We start from the raw sequence: 25,387 nt of genomic DNA, 5'->3' as shown, positions 1-25,387 counted from the left end.
ATATGTAAAAAAATAATGCACTTACCCGTCACATGTGATTTCCGACTCACCAGTTTTCTGATACAAAGCCCATCTCTTCAATATAATGTACGTGTTTATCCGTCATGCAGTTACACAGCGCTTTCACCAGTTTCTATTATTTATTAGTTAACAATTCTTTGTTAATTACAGAGAGGGTCAACATATGGGGGTATATGAAGATTACTGTCTGTATTATACACTGTTCTACAGTAAGCGTCTGCAATATTCATGAAACTTGCTAAGGAGCTTCTTTAGTGCAAATTTCTGTGTGTCATAATCATAATATGGGGGTATTTAGTGGTTCTCTGTCGGTATGCTACATTTACATTAATCTACATTTTGTCTGTAATACTGTGGAATGCCCCCAATACAAACTTTATTGAATCTGACCTATTGACAACAAATACAGTTAAATACAATCTGCTCATGCATCTTGATTGATATTCTTCCAAGACAATCTGTGATAATTGGAATATACGTGCTGTATGTTTTCCAAATTAAAGTATAACATCAAAGTTAAGAACCGTCAGATATTCAACACAAGAAAAAGTGACAAGGCTATAATTTTATATTAATTTTATATTAAGACAGTGGCTGACAAAACCCTCTTAACAAAATCCTTTATGTCATCTACATTGACTGCTTATTTGGGGGCTTCTATGAAAAATGTGATGTTCACATGGCAGAACATGATTAAACAGTTACATGATCACTCATCCTTAAATCAGTTCTGAAAAGGTCTACACATTTGGTTAATTTTTTTGTTGTTGTCAGAATCTTGTTGAGCCTCCACTGTTGTTGGGTATATAGTTGTAAGTAATGCATAAACTGCAGTATGCCTTGCATTCAAGCAGAATACTGTTACAGAATGTGATTTAAAAGCAATACAAATATAGCTTGTGAATGCCACCTACTGACAGTTTCGTGCACTGCACTCTATTGTAATTAGTTTTTATTTTCTTTTTATTTTTACTAAGTTGTACGTGTAATCAGTACATAATGTACATAAATGTTACAACAATGATTCCTTTCACCACCTGCTTGCAATGCTTATAATGGGGCTTCACTTGATTGGTAAATAGTAGATTATTCCACGAGGAATAAAACAATGTTAACAATGTTCTAAAACATGCTGGATATAGCTCAACAAATAATGTATATTCAGGGACTGAAAACAGGGTTAGATATTTCCACTAAGGTATTTCCAAAAGGGTCTCATCAGAGATCTCACAGCAAAGTAGCGTTTATGTATGAACATAATCTGTAACATGTTGCTCAGTGATTTGTAGTTGCAATCTGTTGTCACAGCATTGCTATTTATACCAGCAATATTGATCTTCATCTATGCGTTATTGTGTGCTGATTTTTTTTTTTTTTTTGGTTTTGAGAATTACCATAATTGTGAAATAGCAGGTTCCACAGAATATGCTCATTTGGTGAAAATTAGTAAACAATGCTATAATTTCCTTACAGTACAATGTTTACAGTACTGGTGTTAAATGCAGTAGACTGGAGTTCTGTGCTAGCATGTACCTGTAGAATGCAGTAAACCACCAATGTTTTTTTTATATATATACTGTTTAAAAAGAGCAATGCTCACATTTGTGTAGGTTGAAGTAAATAACTGAAGTGCTTATGGCTAGCTGTAGGTCATAGTTGTCATTGTGATTCCTTGATTTACTGTAAAAGCTTTTATAAGTCAATGTATTTCATATTACAGTAGAAGAGGTATGCAGTAAATGTAGTTGTTCCGTGCACTGGGATTCGTTAATGGTGACCTTATTCATTTTGTTTTTATCTGTTTCAGATAGACTGTTACCTGCTGCAACACTAACTTAATGCTCTGATGGCCGGACGCTCAACTCTAGTTTCTAGGTTGCCCATATTCAGACGGAGCACGGGCAAAAAGCAAGACTCCTTGCCGTCCTCTCCCTCCTCTGGCAATGTCAATGGCGTTCACACCCCCTCCCCGTCCAGCACCAACTCCAGCTCCAGCAGCACGGGCAAGCGCAGGAATATCTTTCGCACCTCTTCCATTGGCTTCCACAGCAAGAAGCACAGCGATCACAAACTGGACACTGTTGAACCTGTGGATCTCAGCCAACACAATGGCAGCCAAGCTGCAGACTCCAGCTTCCAGAAGGTGGACCTAGAGGAGAGTATCAAATCCAAGTCTAGGCATTCGTTCGGCTTTGGAGGCCACCGGGGCAAAAAGATCACCAGGTCTCAGACAGAAGACTTTGAGAAGGGGAAGGAGCAATCGACTAACCGAAACATGTTTACAAACTGCATCAGTTCGGGGACCAACGAAGGGGATGACTCTGGCTTTTTAGATGATTACAGCAAGCGTTCCTCCAAACAGTCTAGTAAAAAGCTGCTGCCTAAGTCATTTTCTTCACATTACAAACTTTCCAAGCAGAGCCAGTCCACATGTGTTATGGAACAGCCCAGAGACATAGCTAAAAGTGCAGGAATGGAGCCTACCAATTTAGGGACCCCTGGGTCTTGTCCCGGTGAGATTGCTGAATGTTCATTGCAGTCCCCCATGCTTTCAACTGACCACACAACGGCTCATACTCCCTCTGAATTCATCCCTATAACTGAAGACTCAGTCTCGGAGGCGGATGTGTTGCCCAATTGTAGTCCTGCAGTGAGCCACGTTGATAACTTTGGCCATGACGTTACTACCTCACAGGTTTTCCTTAACCCAGTTACATCAATAGGAGGATCAAACTCTTTGCTGTGCAAAGAAAGTAGTCATCAGGCAGAAACTAGCGCTGTGAATACAGAGAGTGCAGTAACTGTTCTGAGAATAGATTCCACTATACTTGATATAGATGAGGAATCCTTAGATACAGACGATGGAAAAGAGATCAGTGGACAAGAAGAGAAAATCCAAGTACATGCACAGGTCCTAGAGATTACCAACCCTGAAAGCGATAACCCACAGAAGATTCCTACTGACCAAACTGAAGTGAGAGTGGGTAACAAAACTAGTGATGCAATAGTGATTCAGGAAGCCTCACAAGTCATTGTCAGCCTAAAACCCGACCTCAAAATGTGCCATCCAAAGAATACACATGCAGGTAATTTTTTAAAGAACTAATTCAATGTTTGCACTTTTTAAATCATTATAACATAGCTATACACTGTTGGACACCCTGAGTCCCTTTTCAGTTGGCATTATTTTATTTAACTCTTTGTTTCTTTTTTTTTTTTTACACCGGTTTTCTCCCCAATTTGGAATGTCCAATTATTATTTTTATCCCGGTTCACCGCTGCAACTCCCGCGCTGACTCGGGAAATGGCAGCAGACACACGTGTCCTCTGAAACGTGTCCCGCCAAGCCGTCTTTTTTCATGCTGCAGGTCTCAAAGTCACCAGACCCATAGTCCCGGAGGACAACACAGATCTGAGTGGCTTCTACAGCCCTCCCCATCTGGGCGGCGCTCGACCAATTGTGCGAGCGCCGCCCAGATGGGGATGGCGGCGATGGCATAACCTGGACTTGAATCAGCGATCTCCAGGATATAGGGCGCATCCTGCACTCCACACGGAGCACCTTTACTGGATGCGCCACTCAGGAGCCCTGACTTTTTGTTTCTTGATGTTCTACCATGAGGCCTAGAGACCCAAGACATACTTAAAATGCTTTTTGAAGACAAAGTTAGATCTGAACAATAGTATAAAAGCCAAAAAGTTTGCTTTTTTTTATAACAGTTTGTGCTTATTATTAAGTGTCTATTGTGCTTATTCAGTACTTATTGAGACAGGTACTGTATGTGTACACAACTCAAATAAAATTTTTTTAAAAAAAAGCAAAAACCATCAGAAACATTGATTTTTCACAGCACAGTGACACCTAGTGGTTCTGAAATATAAAACGACATGCAACATACTGTACAGTTACTGCAGCAATAAATATACATTTAAAATGTAATTTAAAAATAAAAACAAAACTGTTTATGTTGTATATGTATAAAGACGGTAAAGCAGTCAAGCATGGTAAATCAAAAAACTAAAGCCACATTCTCGACCAGCAAAAACAATAAAAAAAAACTAAGCACAGTAAATGCATAATATGAAGCATGGGAGAAGGATGATGAACTGCAAAATGACCATGCAAATTTGTGATCAAGTTTTATAAAGGGAACATTATTTGCTTCTTAGTAAAACAAAACACCAACCTGAAATGTCTGTTGTGCAATACCAACTAATTGAGGCATAAAATGGCTGACAAAAAAAAAGACTGACAGACTTATTAGAACATCGCTTTATAAAGTAAATCATCTACCTACATTTCTATCGATAAGTGACCAATCTGACAGGTAATTTATAAATAAACCGGCAAGCACAATAATGTGTCCTAAATATATACTTTGAAAAAATTAAATATTCAAGCAGAAGGTATATAGAACAAAACAGAAGGAATGCCTTGGACAGTAAACTACTGATAGTGCTAGTTGGTCAGTGGTTGAATCAATTATCTGTTTTATATTAATAATCCTTAAATTCATGATGCGTTAAATTCACTAAAATAGCTTTATAGTTCAGTACAGGAAAGCTGTATTAGGGTTTGGTGATTTCATATTATATTTCTACTCTCCCACAGTTGCTCTTGCTAGCAGTCTGAGTCCATACCGGGATGTCATTCGCATGGAGAGACGCTTGAGGTCCTCTTCAGAGGGCACTGCTGGAAGCGCCAGGTTAAACTTGAATTTAAGAGATGTGCATACTGGAGAGATCAGTAGCCTTCAGAAACAGAAAGCAAATTCTTCATCTTCCAAATTGGATAGCCTGGTAGGTGATGCTACATTTTGAGTTTGTTTAGATTTTTCTTCTGTCAAAAACAAAAAAGTCCAATGTAACTGCTAAACATTTTCTCTGGCAAATTTAATAGGTACTCTTTAACTTGAGAAAGAGGCTATGATTACCTTTTGTCAGATCTTTTTATAGTGTGTCAAAAATCCACAATGAATTGATCTACAACGTAATGGGTTTGTTTTCTTAATAATAATAGATTTGAAGAGTTGATACTGTTTTTTTTCCAAATAACTGTGATACACAACCACTAGCTTTCAAGATATAACACATCTCTTCAAGTATGGCACTATATAATCTATAATTAATTTGAAGAAATATGTGTTGTTTATATTTGCATATTTCAGATATTGTTTTTATCTGTAAATCATAGTTAATCAAATAAACAGTATAATAGTTATTATGGATTATTACCTGGATTAACAGAGCATTAAAAAAAATAAAATAATAATACTAAAAGTAGTTTTACTACTTTTTATAATGAGCTGCCAAAAGATGTTGTACACTACATACATTCCTGACTTTAAATACATCCCAGAACCCATGTTTAATCTCATGTCATTTACTCTGGGTTACATATATACAGTACCTTTTATCCAATTTTAGATTTATGTCAGACTCATAAAACTGTGACCCCCTCGATGACTTTATACCTTATTTAAACTGGAACACTGCCATTTATCTTGACCTTTGGGAAAGTTTCACAATCATGTAAACACTGTGAAATAATCCAAGTGAGCATCTTTAACCACTGCTCAAAACGGATGACAATTATTTGAATAAGGAGTCCCCTTTCAAGTCGAAGACGACCATCAACCAATACTTTTGGGATATGCCTGCCTTAGGTAGGTATTCGCTGAGCAATTTATGTCAGAGCTGCCAATAGGCCCCTCCGTGGAGTGATGGCCTCTCACCTACGGTAAGGTACGCTTCTGTGTCACTAAACAGAGTATTTTTTTGAAAGAACTCCTCTGAGTTGACTGCAGTTCCCTTGCATTCATGCTGAGAGCTGGCTTGCCGCTCTTGTGGAATCAGGGGCTCCATTTTGAGTGCCTTTTTCCTTCTTCTTATGGCCTGCTTCATTTGTGTCGCAGGCCGTCTATTAGGTATGTGCGTGTGTTGTCTTTCAACCTACACCTTCAGGGAGAACACCGTTCCTCTGCCGGGGCTCGGCTTGCTGCCCACGCCGTTGAGCAACAACAGCGAGTCAGCCATGTGCCCTCCACATCAGTGCTCGATGCACGCTGCACAGGACTCGGTGCCCTCGGTGCCTTGATGCTCTCTGCCTGTAGGCGGTGTTCCACTCCGCTGTAGGCTACGTGTTGCCCCAGTTGTGTGACTGCATGCAGTCCAGGCTAGACACCCTTGTCCAGATGCTGTGAATGAGCCTGTGTGAAACAACTCTCTCTCTCTTTCTCTCTCTCTCTCTCTCTCTCTCTCTCTCTCTCTCTCTCTCTCTCTCACTCTCTCTCGTTTTCAGGAGTGGCTTGCCACTTCCCTGGAATCAGAAACTCCGCTTCTGTGAATTCAGCTATAAACACTGCACAACTGCGCTGTGTTTACTCTTTTTCTTTTCAACAGCCTACACTGCTTTGCGATTGTAGTCTGCTTTTCTAACCTTACAGCGCTGACTGTTTTGTGTTTTTTCCTCTGCCATTGCAGCTAAACAAAAAAAAGAATGATCCTCCAGTGCAACAGCCCCGCTGTTGAGTTGACTCCGCTGGATTGTCTCGACCCGCCCTCTCGTGCGCTTAAAAATTCAGTTCATCCACGTTGCCGTGATGACTGTTCTTTTTACCCTCACAGCTTTGCTGTTGTGTGTGTGTGTTTTTTTTCTTTACCGCCTTGCAGTTTTAAAAAAAAGAGAAAATAAGCGTGATTCCTCCACCGGGACCCAGCTCTGCTGCACCCCGCTATTGAGTTGAATCCACTGGCTTGTTTCAGCCCGCCTACTCGGCGCGCTTGGTAATAACAATAATAATTTTACAACTCACCTGCCTGGCGTGGTGACTGTTCTCCCATAACTCAATTGCTGTGTGTGTGAGCCTCTATTTTCTTTTCCTATTACTGCCTTTGCAGTTTAAAAAAAAAAAAAAGCAGTACACTTTTCTAACACTGCAGCTCCTTGAGCCTGTGCTCTCCTGATTGCCTACCTCAGACACTCGAGCCTGTGTATCCACCCTGGTGTATGCTATGCGCTACCCTGGCTTGTGTTGACTACAAGCGGTTAAGGCTAGGTGCCTCTCAGTGCCTCACAGCCTTGGTGCTTCTGTGCTTCGGCGGCCTCGGTGCTTAGATGCTCCCTTTCTCGGTGCTTCAGCGCCACAGCATGTCAATAACACCTGCACTCAGTGCCCCGATTCTTCGGTGCACCAGTACTGTATTCTGCCTCACTCAGTGTCCTCGGTGCTTCTGCACCCTTGGTGCCTGAGTGCTTCAATACACAGGTATACACCCTCTGGTATTTAAACAACGCCCTTGGGGCCATACAGACATCAAGTATGGCTAAATTCCACGCTTGCATGTACTTGCACGGTGACTCAAACGGTTCTGATCCCCACTGCCCCACGTGATGACCTGAGGCACCACCTTCAGGTTTCCGCGGCAGCTAACAACCGGGCCTACCCGCAGCGACGGGAGGGAGCCAGACGTGGGATTCCAACACAGCAGCGATCTCAGAGGTAGTCCCAACACTGCCCCAGGCAGCCCCCAACAGTTATGCACACCGTCACATTCTACAGTCTGTCCGGCCGGGCGACTGGATTACAACAGTGGACCGAAAGGACACGTATTTCCACGTCCCTATTAATCCAGCACACAGGATGTATCTCCGCTTCACCTTTCAGGGGAGTGTCTTTGAGTTTTCCGTGCTGCCATTCGGCTTCTCCTTAGCCCCCCACACGTTTTCAAAGTGCATGGTTGCCATCATAGCTCCCTTGCGGCTGCAAGGGATCAGGGTGATGAACTACCTGAACGACTGGTTGATCTGTCCCAGTCACAGGAAGGAGCAGTGGCTCATACAGTGATTGTGACGCAGCATCTGTTGAGGCTGGCTCTCACCCTCAACGATGCCAGAGCCAATTAATACCGGTGTAAAGTACGGTCTACTTGGGTCTCCGGCTGGATTCCCTTACGATGCGAGCCTACCTGTCGGACGACAAAGTAGCTGCCATTCGCAACTGTCTGGCCCTATTCAACAAGGGTTCACAGTACAATTGGTGTTGTGTTAAAAACTATTGGGTCAAACCCAACTGGGATTACTCCACATGCGCCCAATCCAAGCGTGGCTCAGTGCCTTTCGGCTACACCCCAAGTGCGACAGACACCGTCGGCTGTCCGTGTCTCACCTATGCTGGGAAGCCCAAGTTGCAGTATCTGTCTATGAAGACAGCCTTCCTATCTTGGCTATCACCTCTGCAAAGCGGGTCAGTGATCTACATGCGCTGTCGGTGCACAGCTCCTGCATGCGTGTTTGGGATGATGGCAGCAGGGTGTCACTATGTACAAACCCTGCTTTCCTCCCTAAGGTGATCATAGCCTTCCACATGAACCAGTCCGTTTTCTTCGGAGGAGGATAGGAGATTGAACTTCCTCTGTCCGGTGCAAGCATTAAGGTGTTATATGGATAGGACAAGAGCTCTGCTTCATACTGACCAGCTCTTTGTCTGTCAAGGTATATAGACCCTAGGACAACCCCGCTCGAAGCAGTGACTGTCGCACTGGATTGTGGACACAGTCTTGATTGAGTATGACAATGCTGGCTTGCCCCCACCTGGGCGGGTAGCCACGCACTCTACCAGAGGGTTGACAACATCTTGGGCCCTCTTCATAGGGGCCTCGCTGTCCGATATTTGTACTGTGGATAGCTGGGCTACACTGCATATTTTCTCCAGGTTCTATCGCCTTAAACCTGTTTTACTGTGAAAAAAATACTTTTAAACAGCGCGTCTAAAATAAACTGTGCGTGTGAAAATAAATTGGACCTGACGCGCCTGAGATGCGCTGAATAAATGGACCACTAAGGGTTAATGTGATAGATCCTTTCCTGCCTTCATTAGTTGCAAGCTCGCACTGCTAACCCTTGGGTTATGCGGTTCTGATGCATTCCTCATCTGCTGCCATTCCTTCTCCCTCGCGACTGCTCTGGTATACTTTTCCATAAGTATGTTTTGGTGGTCATCTTCGAATTGAAAGGGAACGTTAGGTTTGTTACCGTAACCCTGGTTCCCTGAAAGAGAAGATGTTCACCAACCAGCGAGGTTGCATCGGTCGCCCTCACGGGTTTGATGCAAAAAGAGAACATGGCTTCCGTGGGTTGATTGTTTAATCCCTCCGTAGGCGGAACCAAGGACGTCACCCCAGGAAGGGGCCTATCGGCAGCTCTGATATAAAGAACTCAGTGAATACCTACCTAAAGCAGGCATATCCCATAAGTATGTTTGGTGGTCGTCTTCTATTTCAGGGAACCAGGGTTACGGTAAGTAACCTAATGTTTTGGGTATTTTATACTGAAAAGGAAATCTGTCAGGACTCTGTTAAACAAGTGAAATGCAATTAGGATCAGTGATGGGCAATTAACATAATTTGTCACGTCTGTTTGAAATAAAAATTAAGTGAAACAGAATCAGGCTCAGTCAAGATATGAAGGTAAAAGCAGGTGACATTGTTTTGTAATTAACAGCTTTTTCTAAGTTTAATTAGGAAACAGAATCGGCTTAAAGGGAGTTTAAAGGGATGTCATGTGATCAAAAATAAAACCTGAAAACTACAAGCTGTATGTATACAGGTATTGACAATGTCGACCCAGGGGACTTTTTCGACCTGAAAAAAGAAACAAGGACCAGGGGTCACAAATGGAGATTAGATAAAGGGGCATTCAGAACAGAAAATAGGAGACAAAGAGAATTCTGGGATAAATAAGCTACTAACAACCAAACGAGCAAGATGGGCCGAATGCCCTCCTTTCGTTTGTAAACTTTCTTATGTTCTTATGTTCTTATATGACACCAAGATTACTGTCAACTACAGCACTGTTCATCCACAAGTTACGTTTTGCAAAGACAGTGGCAGCTGTAACATGCCAGATCCCAGTATTTCATGTCTCTGTTTTCCAATGGTCGGTGTAGTTCCTCAAGCAACTGCAGGATCACACAATCAGTAAAGGGTGGAGTTTACATATATGTGTGTTACATACCAAATGTGTTCTCTTTTGTTTTTTTGTGTAAGTTTTATATATTACCACTAGATGTCAGCAGAGGACTAGAAATAAGATGATGTTTTGTTTATAGCACTTCTGTCATACACTTATATTGGGCCTTAATCACACTTTTTTAAAGACTGTTTTTTTAACACTGTTTTTATGAGTAAAACGCTTCTTATCTATGATAAAGAAGATAAAGAGAGGTAAGACTGATACAGAAACCAACCATAGTCCATAATACATAATTGAATAAAGCTTTTGCATGTAATGGTAAACAAGATAATCTGTTTTGTATTAAATCCAGCTGTTTTATTGCTATAAATGAGACTTTTGAAGATTTTAAATACAAAGGTGCCTATTCTATTGAGCTAAATATTGCATCTAGTAAATACCACCATCCTTTATATTACTAAAAAGGGTACTCTCTGATATCATCAGACAGAAATACACTAAAGAGACTTGCATGCACTGTTAGATGTTTGACTTTCGTTGGGTCTTGGTTCTCAGTCGTGTGGTTTAGGTATGTTGCTGTTTAGTTCAATTAAATATTCTGTTTCAACTCTCTCTCTCTCTCTCTCTCTCTATATATATATATGTATATATATATACTGTATATATATATATATATATATATATATATATATATATATATATATATACAGTATATACACACAGTATATACACAGCTGTGCAAAAGTCTTAGACATGTTTCATTTTTCTACTCTGATGCATTATGAGCATCAATAATTTACTCAAAGCCTTCACTATGTTTTCTACTATTAATACAACCTTGACTTGCATAAAGAAGGAAAAACATTGAGTGAAATAGCTCGCATCACTCGATTTTTCTTGTTCCCCTTTCTTAACAGGGGTATTCTTACTGCAACACATCCTTTAAGTCATGATTTCAAGAGTGGCCTTCATACTGTTGATTTGATGGACAACAACACCTGTGCCTTCTGCCAGTTTTGTTGTCAATTCAACACTTGTCTTCTTTCTATTCCTTAAGGTTATTATCTTCAAGTATTGCTCATCCTTGTTAAACAGCTTTTTGAGTCTTCCCATCCTGGGTTTGTCAATTACAGATGATGTTTCTCTGTACTTGTTGATTATGCTTCAGATACCACACCTTGAAAATCAAGTGATGTGAGCTATTTCACTCAATGTGTTTCCTTCTTTATGCAAGTCAAGGTTGTTACAATAGTAGAATAAATGCAACATGTCTAAGACTTGTTAGGAGTATAAAATTAACAGGATGGAAATAGGGGATTAGGACTTTGAAAAGGATCTCAGGGTTATAGTGGAGCCATCATTAAAAGTACCTCACCAATGTGGTGAGGCAATTAAAAAGGCAAATAGAATCTTAGGCTATATTGCAAAAAGCGTGGAATACAAGTATAGAGAGGTTCTGCTAAGATTATACAATGCCCTAGTTAGACTCCACCTGGAATACCGTGTGCAGTTCTGGTTACCTCACTACAAAAAATACATCATTAAAGACATGAGCTATGAGGACAGGATAAAATAATGAAATCTCTTCAGCCTAGAAAAAAGAAGGGAAAGAGGGGACTTGATTGAAATCTTTAAAATCATAAATGGTATAGATGAAGTGAACCCAAGACACTACTTCAAATTTAGCACAGGTAGAAGAACAAGAGGGCTAAGTGGAAGCTTAGTAAAAGTAAGTTTAGAACAGAAGGTAGGAAGCACTTATTTACACTGAGGCCCAAATTTATAAAGGGGAAAAACCGACCGCAAAAAGCCACGTGATGTGCGTGTTCAGTACGTCCGCACTCAGCATCAAAATAACAACCTATTTTATAAGACTAATTGGGTGAAGCAGGTGATTTCTGGGTGAACCTCAGACCGTTGGTATGAGGTTTTTACTGTGGAATGCAGTGTTTGGTTTTCGCCAGACATAACGGGGCCCATGTCAGCCAAAAAGTTCCACTTTTGACTCATCTGTCCATAGAACATTGTTCCAGAACTCTTGAGGATCATGCAGGTGCTTTTTGGCAAACTTGAGACAAGCATTCAAGTTCTTCTTAGTGAGCAATGGTTTCCGCCTTGCTACTCTGCCATGAATCCCATTTTTGCCAAGTGTCTTTCTGATGGTGGAGTCATGAACACTGACCTTAGCCGAGGCGAGAGAGGCCTGCAGATCCCTGGATGTTGTTCTAGGGTTCTTTGTGACTTCCTGGACGATTTTACGCCTTGCTCTTGGAGAGATTTTGGCAGGATGGCCACTCCTGGGAAGTTTCACTACTGTCCCAAACTTTCTCCATTTGGACAATATGGCTATGACTGTGGTTCGGTGGAGTCCCAGAGCCTGAGAAATGGCTTTGTAACCCTTTCCAGACTGATAGGCATCAACAACTTTTTTCCGGAGGTTTTCAGGAATTTCTTTTGTTCGTGGCATGATGTGCCTCTAGAACCTGTGTGCTGACAACTTCACTCTGATGGTAAGGGCCAAAGTTAGTCAGATTTATATTGGGCAGGGCTGGCCCAAATCAGGCCTGGTTGTTAACCAAAGTACTCAAACAGCTGACCCTAATTATCCCTTTAATTGGGTTGAGTTAACTAGGAGGGGCAATAACTTTTTCACACCTGAAGATTGCATGTTTGATTACCTTGCACACCAAACAAATGAAAGAAGCACCAAACTTTGGTGTAATTTTTTCTCAGACTCCCTCTATATACTACTACAACCCACAAATAAATCTGACCAAATACAATGTGAACAATGTGCAAAAATGCAGAAAATCAGACAGGGGGCAAATACTTTTGCACAGCACTGTATATGTCACCAGAAACCCTTGATAGAATTACAGCCTTATGATGCACAGTTTGGTGTACCATGGATGTCAAGTCTCAAGGTTATCCCGGTAAAACTCATAGTTTTTCACAATTTAGAGAGCATCATGGCCATGCAATGGATTCTCACGTTTGTGCACAACTTTGTTATTGCTTGTGAGGCTGCGAAACCCTTTATACATGATGGTGGTAAATCCAATACAACTGTCCAAGCGTATTATTTCATTTTGAGGGGGGGGGGGGGGTGTCACCGTGAAGAGGTGTACATTACCATTCTATATTCCTGCTACGCAAACTCCCCCCTTACTCCAAAGATAGAATTGCCTGTTCTCAAACTGACAGATTGTCTGCTCGAGCTTTCTATGTTTCTATACACAACACGTCATTACTCGGACAGAGTTGAAGGAGAGGCTGTCAGACTGTCACTGTCTCGTTCACGCAGAAATTACCACAGAAATAAAAGAGAAATGGACATCAATGAGAATTTAATTATTAAAGTCGAAAAATATAGTGTTCTTTATAATGCCAGTGTCAGTGGTTATAAGTACTGTAAAGATTTGCAGAGAAATTGACGTTAACATATTGTCAGTGCTTGGAAGTTGTAGTATGGTGAAACCGTGAAGCCGCAGCATCATAATAAATGTCATCCAGAAACAGGTATACTGGCTAAAACAGTTTCACTAACAGAATTTAGATCACTCCTAGTCTTCCATTTTCTCTTTACTTTTGAAGCTTCTTCAATTTGATATCCAGGCTTATTTGTTCAAGGGAAAATTAATATGGTGGGGACATAAAATATGCATTTGATGTATTATGAGAAAACTCATAATATTTGTAATACAGTATCAAGATAATTAAGACAAATAGTTGTGAAAACTCTCTGAAGGAAATTGTTTCTGTAATAAAGATCTTCCATAATAAATCATTTTTTTAGAACCACAGTACCCATTCCTCACACATCATTAGTTTATCTTTAGAGTTGATCCTTAGCTATAAAAACACTCAATGATAGAATATGTAGTAATACTAAAACAGTGTCTTCAATGTCTTCAACATTGGCTTGGTTTACATGCAATAATAAAAATAAGTCTCATCTTTTTGTCACACTTTTTGTAGTAACTTTTCAGTAATTTGGACTTGCATGTAGTTTTTTTTTTTAAATAGAGAGACATTCTCCTTCAAAATTAAAACCCTATTCTATTAATATAAACACATGGGAGGGTAGAAAGTGTCACAAGCAAGACCCTCACTGCTGTTTTGAATATATGACACTGTTTTCGTACTTGGTGCTATACAAAAGAAAAAACGTTGTTTTTAGTCAATTTGCATGGCTTTTTAGTGTATGAAGGCAGTTTATCCACCCTACCTAATATTTTCTATAGCGTGAGGAATGTGTGAGGTATTTGCATGGTAAAAGAGAGAATTTGGAGTTTCTAAACTGCATGTGAATCTGTCCACTGAGAACGATTTCTAGCTGTAACATTTGGTAAACAATCTGGTAATTACACACCGTGCATGAATACATAAGCATGGTCCTTTGTTTGTATCAATACAGCCCGTGTATCTACAGATTTGATCAGACCACAATATATTAATTGTAACAGAAGTTTCACTGCACTTTCTAAGTGTCCTCCTCACCTCAGTGTTTGTAAAGTAGGCATAACATGGCGTCATGGTAAATGTAGTCACCCTTGACAACAGTGCCTGCAGTTTCACTGGAGCCTTAAACCCATCGGGGGGTGGCTGGTCAGTTTGTATATGCCATTGAAGGCCTCAATAAACTGCCAGCGCATATCCCAGCAGGCAGAATCCTGAACTTGATGCTTTAACTTGACCCGGCAGTCTCACGCTAACATCTACAGGCATAGGAGAAAGGGGTCAAGTTGTGGAAGCTGTGCTTACTAAGACAGAAAAAGTAAATAATTATTCAAGATCAAGAACTGTGTCAATGTGTACCCCTTTAGGAAGTCTGGCTAACAAAGAAACCTAAATATAATTTATCAAAAAAGTATAACCTCAGCTGCACTGTTGGATACCTGTTAGCTCTGTTAACTAAAGGAGTTCAAAGGAGAGTACTACCTTGTGATGTTAGTTTTTGATATGTCCAGCAGGGCTTTCCCATTTAAAAGAACAAAAGAAAAGACAAGAGGATGCTTGGGGTTCCTTTTTGATCTGCTTCCACTGTAATTCATCTACTTCAAATACACTTCAGGCATGTTTCACTTGCGATAGTAATGAACAAGATCATGCAATTTCCAGATATAATTTGGCTTTTTGAAAATATGTAAAGAATACATTTTCCTAATTATTGACCTTTTACTACAGAAATATGTTACAAATTACTTATTTCTCATGACATAATGGTGAGATATTGTTGTAATATAGCTGATGTGTAAATGTAATTAAAATGTAACCTTAGAGGGTATTTAGATCATTGCTACATAATGTACAAAAAAACCCGCCAACCAATTTGGATATTAGTACATAATTCTACTCTTTCTGTTACTTTTTTAATGAAGGGTGAATATTATTATTGGTCAGAAGAGTGCAGTCATGCACTTGGTTGGCAAGGCAAGATGACTAGGGACTGGCTTTTTGCTAGTTGAAACCTGTAAATTTGTTTTAAATGTAAGGGGTAAATTTAGATTCATGATACATATTTTTTCTAATAATTATATTTCGGCAGTACAGGGGACATTCACCAAGTTAATGTAAGTATTTCACACTCCCAGAGATTTTCATTTTTTAGTAGGAGAAAGCTGCCAGGTTTCATTAAGATAGGAGCCAACCCAGCTGAGGTTTTTGTTGGTATTAGCAACTCTTTTCAGACCTTTGTCTTCCGGTAGTTAACAGGACCTGTCAATCTGCAAAGTGCTTTTATAACATTTTCACACAGCACAGAAAGGAGAAACACTATGGAAATGTCCTTGGTTACAGGAAATTCTCATTTGTATTTTGTGGGTGCTGTGGAGCCCAGGACTTGCACTTTAATTGTACTGTAATTAGTGGTGTGTTGTATTTCTTCACATGATCTCCTCAGAGATGGATGGCTTCACGTAAAGCATGTCAGCTGGGTCAGTCGCAGTTTAAGGGGTGCACAGCAGGAAGGCAAGGAGCATTACTATAATCTATCATAGGCTGATTGCAGTACTCCTGCTAATCACAGCAGTATCAGTCAATATTAAGGAGCAAGTCACTTGTCTTGTATGCTGTGTGTGACACAAGGTGTGGTCTAATTCAATGTATAGACAACCTGTATGGTATTTTCAATATATATATATATATATATATTGTGACAGACTGGGGTGTTTTGTCACGGTTCTTCCGGGTCTTGAACACAGTCTTTCGGAACCAAGCACACTGGACAACAGTATTTTATTGTAAACAGGGCGGTGCCTGTATGTTTATTACCGTGTTCTCTTTATCCAGAGTCACACAAATCAAATATCAACAACGTAAACAAACAAAACCAAACAAAACCTAGCTCTTTATTAAGAGCACTAACTAAACCTTTTAATTATCTTTTAACTACCCCTTTCTATAAGTCAGACAGCTAAGCTGTTTACTGACCAAACAGAATACGTTAACTAGGCAGCAGTTGTCTTCCCCTAGGTAGAACACCAACCTTTAATCCGTTTCCAGCATGCATCGGTCTCTCTGCATGTCATACCCTTTGCACACACTCGCGTTTGAACAAACCCATGCTCTTTTATGGCTGCCTAATTGGAGACAGGTGAAAACCCTTGTCTCAAAATGGTCGCTCCTGTGGAGCTCTGGGAATTGTAGTCTTTGTGACATTGGCAGTCAAAGACTACAACTTACTTATATAACCCGAATTCAATGGAGAGGATACAGGCTTCTCTTCACTCTTGGACCAATATACACACCGTCCACCACTTTCCCATATATTTTATAGTTCACTTTGTCACACATCCTCCCCCCCAGCTCAGACCTACTGGTACGAGCGACCTTGGTGAACAAACAGTGAACACGTGATAACCCATCCGCATTGCCTTGCAAAAGGCCAGCCCTGTGTTCAATTGTAAAATTGAATGCCTGTAGGCTTAAAAACCACCTGGTTACCCTAGCATTCTTCTCTTTATTGTTCTTCATCCAAGTTAAGGGAGCATGGTCAGTAATTAGTTTAAAACGTCTGCCCAGTAAGTAATATTTAAGTGCTTCCAATGCCCATTTAATTGCTAAACATTCTTTTTCCACTATAGCGTAGTTCTTCTCTTGTGGAGAGAGTTTCCTACTTAAAAACATTACAGGGTGCTCCTCACCCTGGACCTGTTGGGAAAGCACTGCCCCTATCCCTACTTCAGAAGCATCTGTCTGTACCATGAATTCATTATCAAAATTTGGCGTAACTAATACTGGCTGCGTGCACAGAGCCGCTTTCAACCTCTGAAAGGCAGCCTCCGCTTCTGCATTCCACTTTACCATTAGGTTTTTCCCGCCTTTGGTAAGATCTGTGAGGGGTGCGGCTATTGTAGCAAAGTCAGGGATGAACCTCCTGTAGTAACCGGTTAGTCCTAAGAATGCCCTAACCTGTTTCTTTCCCACTGGCCGTGGCCATTTTTCTATTGCCTCTAGTTTATCAATTTGTGGTTTTACAACGCCCCTTCCCACATTAAACCCCAAATATTTTGCTTCCTCCAGCCCTATTGTGCACTTAGTGGGGTTAGCAGTTAAACCAGCACTTTTTATAGAATTTAGTACTGCTTGTACTCTCACCAAGTGGGTGTCCCAGTCACTACTGTATATTACCACGTCATCTAAATACGCGGCTGCATACTCCCGATGTGGCCTTAAGATCCTATCCATCATGTGCTGAAATGTAGCAGGAGCCCCATGCAAACCAAAAGGCAGTACTGTGTACTGGAATAAGCCCTCGGGTGTGGAAAATGCTGTCTTTTCTTTGGCTTCGCTAGTTAGAGGGACCTGCCAATATCCTTTTGTTAAGTCGATGGTTGTTAAATAACGAGCTGGTCCCAATCTCTCAATCAACTCATCAACTCTAGGCATCGGGTAAGCATCAAATTTGGACACTTCATTCAGCTTCCTATAATCATTACAAAAGCGAAGTGTCCCATCAGGTTTTGGAACTAGCACTATAGGTGAGGACCATTCACTATGTGATTCCTCAATCACCCCAAGCTTAAGCATTTTCTTTACTTCCTCTTTAATGGCCTCCCTTCTTGCCTCAGGTATTCTGTAGGGTTTTACTTTTATTTTCTCTCCTGGTTTGGTCAATATTTTGTGGTGTACGATGTCGGTTCTGCCAGGTATGGCGGAGAACACATCCCTATTTCTTCCTACAAAATTTCGTACCTCCTGCTTCTGGGTCTCCGATAAAGTATCTGCTATTTTAACCTGTGGCTCAGGCTGAACTTCTTTAGATTCTACAAATGCATTATCGTTCATAGCCAACAGACCCTCCCTGTCTCTCCATGCTTTTAAGAGGTTAACATGGTATATTTGCTCCACCTTTCTTCTCCCCGGCTGTCTCACTTTGTAATTTACCTCACCAACCTTTTCTATGATCTCATATGGGCCATGCCAGGTAGCCAAAAATTTACTCTCTACGGTCGGAACTAATACCAGAACCCTGTCTCCAGGCTGAAAAACCCTGACCCTTGCCTGTTGGTTATAACTGTGCCTCTGCTGGGCTTGAGCCTGCCGCATATGCTCCTTCACAATGGGTATTACAGCAGCTATTCGGTCCTGCATCTGAGAGACATGTTCAATAATGCTACGATACGGGGTGGGTTCTTGCTCCCAGACCTCTTTCGCTATGTCCAGAAGGCCCCGGGGATGTCTGCCATATAAAAGCTCAAAAGGTGAAAATCCTGTAGAGGCTTGGGGCACTTCTCGTACAGCGAACATTAAGTAAGGCAGCAAGAAATCCCAGTTTTTACCGTCCCTATCAATTACCTTCCGTAGCATTGATTTAAGGGTCTTGTTGAAGCGCTCCACTAACCCATCCGTTTGGGGATGGTAGACAGAGGTTCTCAGGTGTCTAATTTTCAGTAATTTACACAGTTCCTTAGTAACCCGAGACATGAAAGGAGTGCCCTGGTCCGTAAGTATCTCTTTTGGGATTCCTACCCTGCTAAACACCACAAACAACTCCTTGGCAATACCTTTAGCTGAAGTATTACGGAGAGGAATAGCCTCCGGATATCTCGTAGCATAATCTAGGATAACCAGAATATGCTGATGTCCGCGGGCTGACTTGTTTAGGGGGCCTACTAAATCCATGGCAATGCGTTCAAACGGAGTCTCTATTATTGGCAATGGCACTAATGGGCTGCGAAATGTTTTAAAAGGGGCCGTACGCTGGCATTCAGGACAGGAGGTACAGTGTCGGGCTATATCAGCATGTATCCCAAGCCAGTAAAACCTGCGAACGATACGTTCTGTGGTTTTCTCCACCCCTAAATGCCCCCCTAAGGGATGTCCATGGGCTAAATCTAGTACCACCCTCCTGAACTTCTGGGGCACAATTAGCTGCTCCACAATCTCTTCCCCCTTCTTATCTACACGATACAACAAATCATTCTGCATAGAAAAGTGAGGATAGGTCAGAGGAATCTCAGGATTTGTTTGAACCTCATTTACCACCATTATATTCTCCCTGACAGAACCTAAAGTGGGATCGCGTAATTGGGCGGTCCCGAAATTTTCTGCATTTGTTCCCAAATCGAGTAAGTTTTGTTCTGGGTCTGGGCCATTACCAGAGAGGCTAGGCCCCTCGTGATCCACTTCCTCTCCTATCATTACGTCCATTGGGAACTCTGGTTTACACTCTGTAACAATGTCACTCTCTAACACTGGAAGTAAGGGTTCTGGGCCGTTACTCTGTGGCTCTCTTCCTGCCACCTCAGTTTTATCGGGTTCATCTAATGCAACCTGTTTCTCCCATAGTTTAGTAAAATTGGGAAAGTCCCGACCCAATATTACTTGATACGGCAACGTCGGTACTACTCCCATTCTATATTTAAGCGACCCAGCACTCGTTGTAATGCCTATAATTGCCGTTGGGTAGTGGCACGTATCGCCGTGTATGCAAGTAATATTAAGGTCCTGGTCCTTATCTAATTTATGCGGGTCCACTAATTGCGCGGCCACCAGAGTTACCATGCTTCCTGAATCGAGTAATGCTTTACCCTTAATCCCCTCTACAACCACTGGGCACATGTGTTTCTCCCCCTTTGGGTTCCCCGGTGCTACAGAAACTATAGTACAGGTATATAGAGAACTGTTATTAGGTTGTTCCCCCATGTTACACTGCATAGGCTCCTCATTTCCAGGACAGTTGGCCGCTATATGACCATATTCAGAGCACCTAAAACACCTTAAGGGCCTACTAAATGACTGAATTTTAAACCTTTCAAAACCCTTTTGTTTAAGCCCTGGGTCATGTTTACCCTCAGATACCCCACTCTCAAAATGTCCCTTCACAGACCTAGTCTGCTCTTCGGTTCCCCTTTCCCCAGGAACAGTCTTACCAGTTCCGCTGTAGTTCCGGGTTTTCGGGATCGGGGAACGTTCCGGTCCAGTTGGTTGAAGTAGCGCTCCTGCTGCAATGTAGCGTTCGACCAGCGCAACTAGCTGATCTCCATTAGATGGGTCTCCCTGACCAACCCACTTGCGCAGACCTGGTGGCAATCCTCGTAGGTACCTATCCATCACAACTCGCTCCACTATCTGACCGTTGGTTAAAGCCTCAGGTTGGAGCCATTTCCTGGCTAGATGAATGAGGTCGAACATTTGGGACCTGGGTGCTTTATCCTCCCGGTACTTCCAGCCATGGAAGTTTTGAGCCCGAACCGCCGTAGTGACGCCAAGTCGGGCAAGGATCTCTGCCTTTAGTTTGCCGTAGTCGGCAGCCTCATCTCGTTCCAGGTCAAAATACGCTTTTTGGGCATCCCCAGCAAGAAAAGGAGCGACTAGTCCAGCCCACTGGTCAGTGGGCCACTTCTCTCTTTCAGCAGTGCGCTCAAAGGTTTTCAAATAAGCCTCAACATCATCGTTACTAGTCATTTTCTGTAACCAGTGACTAGCGCGTATGGGTTGAGGGCTAGGCAAAACCCTGTTGGCCAACTCATTGATTTGCTCTGCCAAGGTCTGTATGTCTTTTTGCAGAGTCAAACTGGCTCTCAACTGTTCCTCTCGCAGTAACTGATTTGTGTCCTGTTGGATCCGGTTGGTCTCCTGTTGGAGTCGTGTTGCTTCTTGTTGTGCTGCCTGTTGGACCCGTGTTGCTTCTTGTTGCGCTGAAGCGACTTGTAAGAGCCCCTGCACTACTGTTTCCATGGTTGCAAGCTGTTGTGTTCCGCTTCACAGACTTTATTTTTTTTTAATGCTGCCCGCATTCTCCACCACATGTGACAGACTGGGGTGTTTTGTCACGGTTCTTCCGGGTCTTGAACACAGTCTTTCGGAACCAAGCACACTGGACAACAGTATTTTATTGTAAACAGGGCGGTGCCTGTATGTTTATTACCGTGTTCTCTTTATCCAGAGTCACACAAATCAAATATCAACAACGTAAACAAACAAAACCAAACAAAACCTAGCTCTTTATTAAGAGCACTAACTAAACCTTTTAATTATCTTTTAACTACCCCTTTCTATAAGTCAGACAGCTAAGCTGTTTACTGACCAAACAGAATACGTTAACTAGGCAGCAGTTGTCTTCCCCTAGGTAGAACACCAACCTTTAATCCGTTTCCAGCATGCATCGGTCTCTCTGCATGTCATACCCTTTGCACACACTCGCGTTTGAACAAACCCATGCTCTTTTATGGCTGCCTAATTGGAGACAGGTGAAAACCCTTGTCTCAAAATGGTCGCTCCTGTGGAGCTCTGGGAATTGTAGTCTTTGTGACATTGGCAGTCAAAGACTACAACTTACTTATATAACCCGAATTCAATGGAGAGGATACAGGCTTCTCTTCACTCTTGGACCAATATACACACCGTCCACCACTTTCCCATATATTTTATAGTTCACTTTGTCACACATCCTCCCCCCCAGCTCAGACCTACTGGTACGAGCGACCTTGGTGAACAAACAGTGAACACGTGATAACCCATCCGCATTGCCTTGCAAAAGGCCAGCCCTGTGTTCAATTGTAAAATTGAATGCCTGTAGGCTTAAAAACCACCTGGTTACCCTAGCATTCTTCTCTTTATTGTTCTTCATCCAAGTTAAGGGAGCATGGTCAGTAATTAGTTTAAAACGTCTGCCCAGTAAGTAATATTTAAGTGCTTCCAATGCCCATTTAATTGCTAAACATTCTTTTTCCACTATAGCGTAGTTCTTCTCTTGTGGAGAGAGTTTCCTACTTAAAAACATTACAGGGTGCTCCTCACCCTGGACCTGTTGGGAAAGCACTGCCCCTATCCCTACTTCAGAAGCATCTGTCTGTACCATGAATTCATTATCAAAATTTGGCGTAACTAATACTGGCTGCGTGCACAGAGCCGCTTTCAACCTCTGAAAGGCAGCCTCCGCTTCTGCATTCCACTTTACCATTAGGTTTTTCCCGCCTTTGGTAAGATCTGTGAGGGGTGCGGCTATTGTAGCAAAGTCAGGGATGAACCTCCTGTAGTAACCGGTTAGTCCTAAGAATGCCCTAACCTGTTTCTTTCCCACTGGCCGTGGCCATTTTTCTATTGCCTCTAGTTTATCAATTTGTGGTTTTACAACGCCCCTTCCCACATTAAACCCCAAATATTTTGCTTCCTCCAGCCCTATTGTGCACTTAGTGGGGTTAGCAGTTAAACCAGCACTTTTTATAGAATTTAGTACTGCTTGTACTCTCACCAAGTGGGTGTCCCAGTCACTACTGTATATTACCACGTCATCTAAATACGCGGCTGCATACTCCCGATGTGGCCTTAAGATCCTATCCATCATGTGCTGAAATGTAGCAGGAGCCCCATGCAAACCAAAAGGCAGTACTGTGTACTGGAATAAGCCCTCGGGTGTGGAAAATGCTGTCTTTTCTTTGGCTTCGCTAGTTAGAGGGACCTGCCAATATCCTTTTGTTAAGTCGATGGTTGTTAAATAACGAGCTGGTCCCAATCTCTCAATCAACTCATCAACTCTAGGCATCGGGTAAGCATCAAATTTGGACACTTCATTCAGCTTCCTATAATCATTACAAAAGCGAAGTGTCCCATCAGGTTTTGGAACTAGCACTATAGGTGAGGACCATTCACTATGTGATTCCTCAATCACCCCAAGCTTAAGCATTTTCTTTACTTCCTCTTTAATGGCCTCCCTTCTTGCCTCAGGTATTCTGTAGGGTTTTACTTTTATTTTCTCTCCTGGTTTGGTCAATATTTTGTGGTGTACGATGTCGGTTCTGCCAGGTATGGCGGAGAACACATCCCTATTTCTTCCTACAAAATTTCGTACCTCCTGCTTCTGGGTCTCCGATAAAGTATCTGCTATTTTAACCTGTGGCTCAGGCTGAACTTCTTTAGATTCTACAAATGCATTATCGTTCATAGCCAACAGACCCTCCCTGTCTCTCCATGCTTTTAAGAGGTTAACATGGTATATTTGCTCCACCTTTCTTCTCCCCGGCTGTCTCACTTTGTAATTTACCTCACCAACCTTTTCTATGATCTCATATGGGCCATGCCAGGTAGCCAAAAATTTACTCTCTACGGTCGGAACTAATACCAGAACCCTGTCTCCAGGCTGAAAAACCCTGACCCTTGCCTGTTGGTTATAACTGTGCCTCTGCTGGGCTTGAGCCTGCCGCATATGCTCCTTCACAATGGGTATTACAGCAGCTATTCGGTCCTGCATCTGAGAGACATGTTCAATAATGCTACGATACGGGGTGGGTTCTTGCTCCCAGACCTCTTTCGCTATGTCCAGAAGGCCCCGGGGATGTCTGCCATATAAAAGCTCAAAAGGTGAAAATCCTGTAGAGGCTTGGGGCACTTCTCGTACAGCGAACATTAAGTAAGGCAGCAAGAAATCCCAGTTTTTACCGTCCCTATCAATTACCTTCCGTAGCATTGATTTAAGGGTCTTGTTGAAGCGCTCCACTAACCCATCCGTTTGGGGATGGTAGACAGAGGTTCTCAGGTGTCTAATTTTCAGTAATTTACACAGTTCCTTAGTAACCCGAGACATGAAAGGAGTGCCCTGGTCCGTAAGTATCTCTTTTGGGATTCCTACCCTGCTAAACACCACAAACAACTCCTTGGCAATACCTTTAGCTGAAGTATTACGGAGAGGAATAGCCTCCGGATATCTCGTAGCATAATCTAGGATAACCAGAATATGCTGATGTCCGCGGGCTGACTTGTTTAGGGGGCCTACTAAATCCATGGCAATGCGTTCAAACGGAGTCTCTATTATTGGCAATGGCACTAATGGGCTGCGAAATGTTTTAAAAGGGGCCGTACGCTGGCATTCAGGACAGGAGGTACAGTGTCGGGCTATATCAGCATGTATCCCAAGCCAGTAAAACCTGCGAACGATACGTTCTGTGGTTTTCTCCACCCCTAAATGCCCCCCTAAGGGATGTCCATGGGCTAAATCTAGTACCACCCTCCTGAACTTCTGGGGCACAATTAGCTGCTCCACAATCTCTTCCCCCTTCTTATCTACACGATACAACAAATCATTCTGCATAGAAAAGTGAGGATAGGTCAGAGGAATCTCAGGATTTGTTTGAACCTCATTTACCACCATTATATTCTCCCTGACAGAACCTAAAGTGGGATCGCGTAATTGGGCGGTCCCGAAATTTTCTGCATTTGTTCCCAAATCGAGTAAGTTTTGTTCTGGGTCTGGGCCATTACCAGAGAGGCTAGGCCCCTCGTGATCCACTTCCTCTCCTATCATTACGTCCATTGGGAACTCTGGTTTACACTCTGTAACAATGTCACTCTCTAACACTGGAAGTAAGGGTTCTGGGCCGTTACTCTGTGGCTCTCTTCCTGCCACCTCAGTTTTATCGGGTTCATCTAATGCAACCTGTTTCTCCCATAGTTTAGTAAAATTGGGAAAGTCCCGACCCAATATTACTTGATACGGCAACGTCGGTACTACTCCCATTCTATATTTAAGCGACCCAGCACTCGTTGTAATGCCTATAATTGCCGTTGGGTAGTGGCACGTATCGCCGTGTATGCAAGTAATATTAAGGTCCTGGTCCTTATCTAATTTATGCGGGTCCACTAATTGCGCGGCCACCAGAGTTACCATGCTTCCTGAATCGAGTAATGCTTTACCCTTAATCCCCTCTACAACCACTGGGCACATGTGTTTCTCCCCCTTTGGGTTCCCCGGTGCTACAGAAACTATAGTACAGGTATATAGAGAACTGTTATTAGGTTGTTCCCCCATGTTACACTGCATAGGCTCCTCATTTCCAGGACAGTTGGCCGCTATATGACCATATTCAGAGCACCTAAAACACCTTAAGGGCCTACTAAATGACTGAATTTTAAACCTTTCAAAACCCTTTTGTTTAAGCCCTGGGTCATGTT

The 25,387-nt window shown here is 42.2% G+C and overlaps 1 protein-coding gene across 2 annotated transcripts in view; it reads left to right on the top strand.

The window, feature by feature from the left end:
* Positions 1 to 25,387, top strand: part of LOC117420735 (serine-rich coiled-coil domain-containing protein 1-like) — a 651,306-nt gene that overhangs the window by 45,090 nt on the left and 580,829 nt on the right. For both annotated transcript variants that reach the window (XM_059026175.1, XM_034034306.3), the window contains exons 2-3: positions 1,829 to 3,107; positions 4,634 to 4,821. In XM_059026175.1, the coding sequence (XP_058882158.1) occupies positions 1,868 to 3,107; positions 4,634 to 4,821 (1,428 nt within the window). In that variant the 5' untranslated portion in view covers positions 1,829 to 1,867. The remainder of the gene's footprint in view (positions 1 to 1,828; positions 3,108 to 4,633; positions 4,822 to 25,387) is intronic.

The sequence above is a fragment of the Acipenser ruthenus genome, chromosome 1 (genome assembly GCF_902713425.1).
Source record: "Acipenser ruthenus chromosome 1, fAciRut3.2 maternal haplotype, whole genome shotgun sequence".
NCBI classification, from domain to species: Eukaryota; Metazoa; Chordata; class Actinopteri; order Acipenseriformes; family Acipenseridae; genus Acipenser; species Acipenser ruthenus.
The sequence above is the reverse complement of the archived record's forward strand: the minus strand, read 5'-3'. Positions and strand labels throughout refer to the sequence as shown.